This window comes from Cajanus cajan, chromosome 7 (assembly GCF_000230855.2).
Source record: "Cajanus cajan strain Asha chromosome 7, NIPB_CcT2T_4, whole genome shotgun sequence".
NCBI classification, from domain to species: Eukaryota; Viridiplantae; Streptophyta; class Magnoliopsida; order Fabales; family Fabaceae; genus Cajanus; species Cajanus cajan.
In genome coordinates, this window is record NC_138523.1 from 60,366,516 (window position 1) to 60,369,852 (window position 3,337).

General features: G+C 30.3%; 1 protein-coding gene across 1 annotated transcript; it reads right to left on the reverse strand.

Moving 5' to 3' along the window:
* Positions 1–880: 880 nt before the first annotated feature.
* Positions 881–3,022, reverse strand: LOC109815116 (cationic peroxidase 1). The gene is made up of 4 exons (XM_020379718.3): positions 2,608–3,022; positions 2,190–2,381; positions 1,811–1,976; positions 881–1,721 (listed from the first exon to the last, which is right to left on the reverse strand). The coding sequence occupies exons 1-4, from the start codon at positions 2,845–2,847 to the stop codon at positions 1,312–1,314; spliced, it is 1,008 nt and encodes a 335-aa protein (XP_020235307.3). The 5' UTR covers positions 2,848–3,022; the 3' UTR covers positions 881–1,311.
* Between the last annotated feature and the right edge of the window lie 315 nt (positions 3,023–3,337).

Consider the following 3,337-nt stretch of genomic DNA (forward strand, 5'->3'; position numbering starts at 1 on the left):
CGATCTAATAGGAAAAAACGCGTTTCTGCATTAGTTAGTACCCAATCTTATCATAATATAACATTGGAAGCAATAGGTTTAGGTGTAGTTGAAGGGACTAATCCCTATACACTGAGCCAAGATTTTAATATTAGAGAGGTGTTCTTTTCGAACATAATTGCCTTTAAAAAATACTACTAGTACTTGTCAAAAATCAAAATAATACTATAGCAATACCACCCACATATGCAGCCAGCTGCTGAACTACATTTTTGTGAAAATTTATTTGTTTATTATTGGGATTAATTACATTTTTTCCCCTTCTTTATCTTTTATGATTTTGAACTTTTTTTCACTAGCTCATTTATTTCGTGAGTATATTTTATCACTATTTTTTTATTATCAAAAAATATTTTCTATTAAACTCACAAATAATTTTTCTTCAAGGTTTAACAAATAATGAATAATTGGGCATCTTCTCTAACCTTTTTTTATTTTTTTATTTTTTAAAATTTTATTTTTTTTATTTGTAAGAGTTAAGATTCAAAATTTCAAACTCTAATCATTTGAGTATTATTATTTATTAATTTTACACATTATGTTAATTCACTTAATTGTTTGTCATAATTGATAATTAATGTGTCAATTTGCCCCTAACGCTATGGATGGTGCCAATGTAAATTTTGTAATTTTTTTAATAATTACCTTAATTTATAAATTTTGCACTTTTCTTTTGAATTTTTTAATACATTTTTTTACCCTTTTTGTTTCCTACTTCATTTTAATAATACTAATTTATAAATTACATAAACACATTCAAATAATAATAATAATAATAATAAAATAACAAACCAACGTAAGAATTATAGACAATATGTGTACGTGTTGGGAGGGGGGGGGGGACTGGGGGTTAAGATAAGAGAAAACAAATAATTTAATCAAAAGAAAGTTGAGTGCTTGGTTGGATATATGGTGCTCCCTTGAGTGCTTTTTTTCTTTTTTTTAATCTTCTTCTTTGTTTTGGAGTAGGAGAGTGAGAAATTATGCAATGTGTATTTTTATTTGTTCTACATAGTGTTCTGTCGAGTGCTTTACATGGGTCATACAAATTATACCAATTATAAGAGAAAATCATTTATGATAGTGTTCATTACAAATCATAGTAAAATAATTTGAATTAGATTACACTTAACGATGAATTTAACAGGTATCACTGGTCACTCACTGGTTGAACATAATTTGAATAAACAAAGACTTTACTTAAAAAATAGACCCTAAAATTAAGTAACGTACCTATTAATATGAACATTAATCACTATACATTGACGATCACTAAATAGGGGTTGGTGGATTGACAACCCTACAATTTTCCCTAATCTCACCGTCGGAGCCAGTAAGTGGGGTCAACATGCTCATCTTAAACATTGCATCTGCAAAGTCCTTCTTAAAACTCCCCATGCTTCTGCTATATCTAATAACTTGAGAATTTGTGTCTCCAGATCCGTTGTTCGTGAACAATTGTTGGTCTGAGTGTAGCAGACCCTTTTCTTGCACCAAGTTGTTGTAGAAAGCATTGTCAAATTTGAATGGACTCTTGGAATCTAAGGGAGACAAATTGTCATCACCACCTTCAAATGGACATTGTTCTTGCATTTGTTCTGCATATGCTGAATCTATGTCACTGTCGTTGTAAATCCTCGTTTTGAAGAAAATGCACCTCACTAGGCCTATTGAATGAGCACCTGAATAGGAAATCAAGATTCTTTATATGATATCCATCATTTTAACTAGTTTTAATTACTCTCTCTCATTCTATATATATATATATTACCTGATAAAGTAACCAATTCTTGGGTAGTGAAATTTTTCTTCGCAAAAGCAGTGGTGAGGCCACTAAGATCCAAAAAGGGAGCTGGTAAGTCTGAATTAGCGTCAGCTAAACTTGCTGTGGTTGAATCTCTTCTACCTAATTGCACATCCCATTTTTGTCCACCAAGCTGACACAATTGAAGATATCTTACATTGTATATTGTGTGGGGTATATGAATCATATAATTTGATCAATAATTGAATTAGAGTTTATATAAATATAACTTAAGAAGTGATTTCAAAAGTGTTTCTACTCAAAATAAAGAGTTTTTTTTTAAATACAAACTGTCAAAAACACTTCTAACTTATATATAAGAAACTCTTGTACAATAAGTACTTACAGCAACTACAGCATCTCTAGCAGCAACGGCTAAGATGTCAGCACAAGAGACAACACCTTGGCACATTCTCTCCAGCTTAGATTTGATGTTGTCTATGACCTCAAAACCCCTAAGGGAGTTAGCATTAGGAAATGAGTTTTTCTCGCCAGTGAAATTTGTCGTGTCGTCTAACAATACTGATGCATCACATCCCTGCATGTATGTATATATGTCAAAACATTATGGTATATCAATTAATTTCTTACATAAGTTAGAGTATGTTTGGATACAAATTTAGAAGTATTTTTGAGAGTTTGTCTACTAAAAAATATTCTTTATTTTCAGTAGAAAAGTTTTCAATAATGCTTCTATCTTGTATCCAAACTTGGTCTTAATAACATAGAATATAAGATGTTAAGGACTATGAAATGAAACTTGCTTGAACGAAGCAGTCATGGAAGTGGAGTCGGAGCAAGGAGGCACCCATGCGACTCTCCTTGTGCACAGCATCTTCCACTGCTTTTCGAATGGTGGTAAGGGCTTTGGGACACTTTTCATCATAGAATTTAGTGGATAACTGACCTGAACTTGTCCTAATAAGACTTGTGATAATAAAAATCAAGCAAAGCTTTATTAGTTTAAAGGTGGGAAAGGACATAGAGTGAGAACTTGAAGCCATTGCCAAAGTAGTAGCTACAAGATGGAGAGAGGTTTAAAGATTAATGTTTGGATGGTTATGGCCATGATGAAATGTTAGGCTTATATAGAAGATTCAATTAATTAGTAATATATTTTTTAGTTTATATATATCTATTGTCCATACCTTCCAAGTCAACTGTCTAAATTCAATGATATCTAAGAGAGAATACTTTGACTAATCTTTATCTTTTTATATATGATAAATTTTATGGAAATTTTATTGTTTTTAATATTTATGGTGGTTTTTTGCCTTTTTGTTAAATAGATATCAAGTGTAAAATAGGTATAAAAATTGTGGAAATTAAGGGGAGCAATTTTTTTATTATTATTAACATAGATACTAAAAGTAAAGAGACACTTTATGTCTCTTTATTTTTTAAAATAAAAATACAATACTACAAGTGGTTATTTATAAAGGTATATTTTTCATTTATAGACATAATTTACGTAATATCTTACATAAAATAGTT

Coding starts and splice junctions, on each gene's coding strand:
- LOC109815116 (XM_020379718.3), bottom strand. CDS start 2,847: ATGGCTTCAAGTTCTCACTCTATGTCCTTTCCCACCTTTAAACTAATA. Junction 2,382..2,607: donor TCCATGACTGCTTCGTTCAA/GCAAGTTTCATT, acceptor ACATACATGCAG/GGATGTGATGCATCAGTATT. Junction 1,722..1,810: donor AGAATTGGTTACTTTATCAG/GTAATATATATA, acceptor TTTCCTATTCAG/GTGCTCATTCAATAGGCCTA.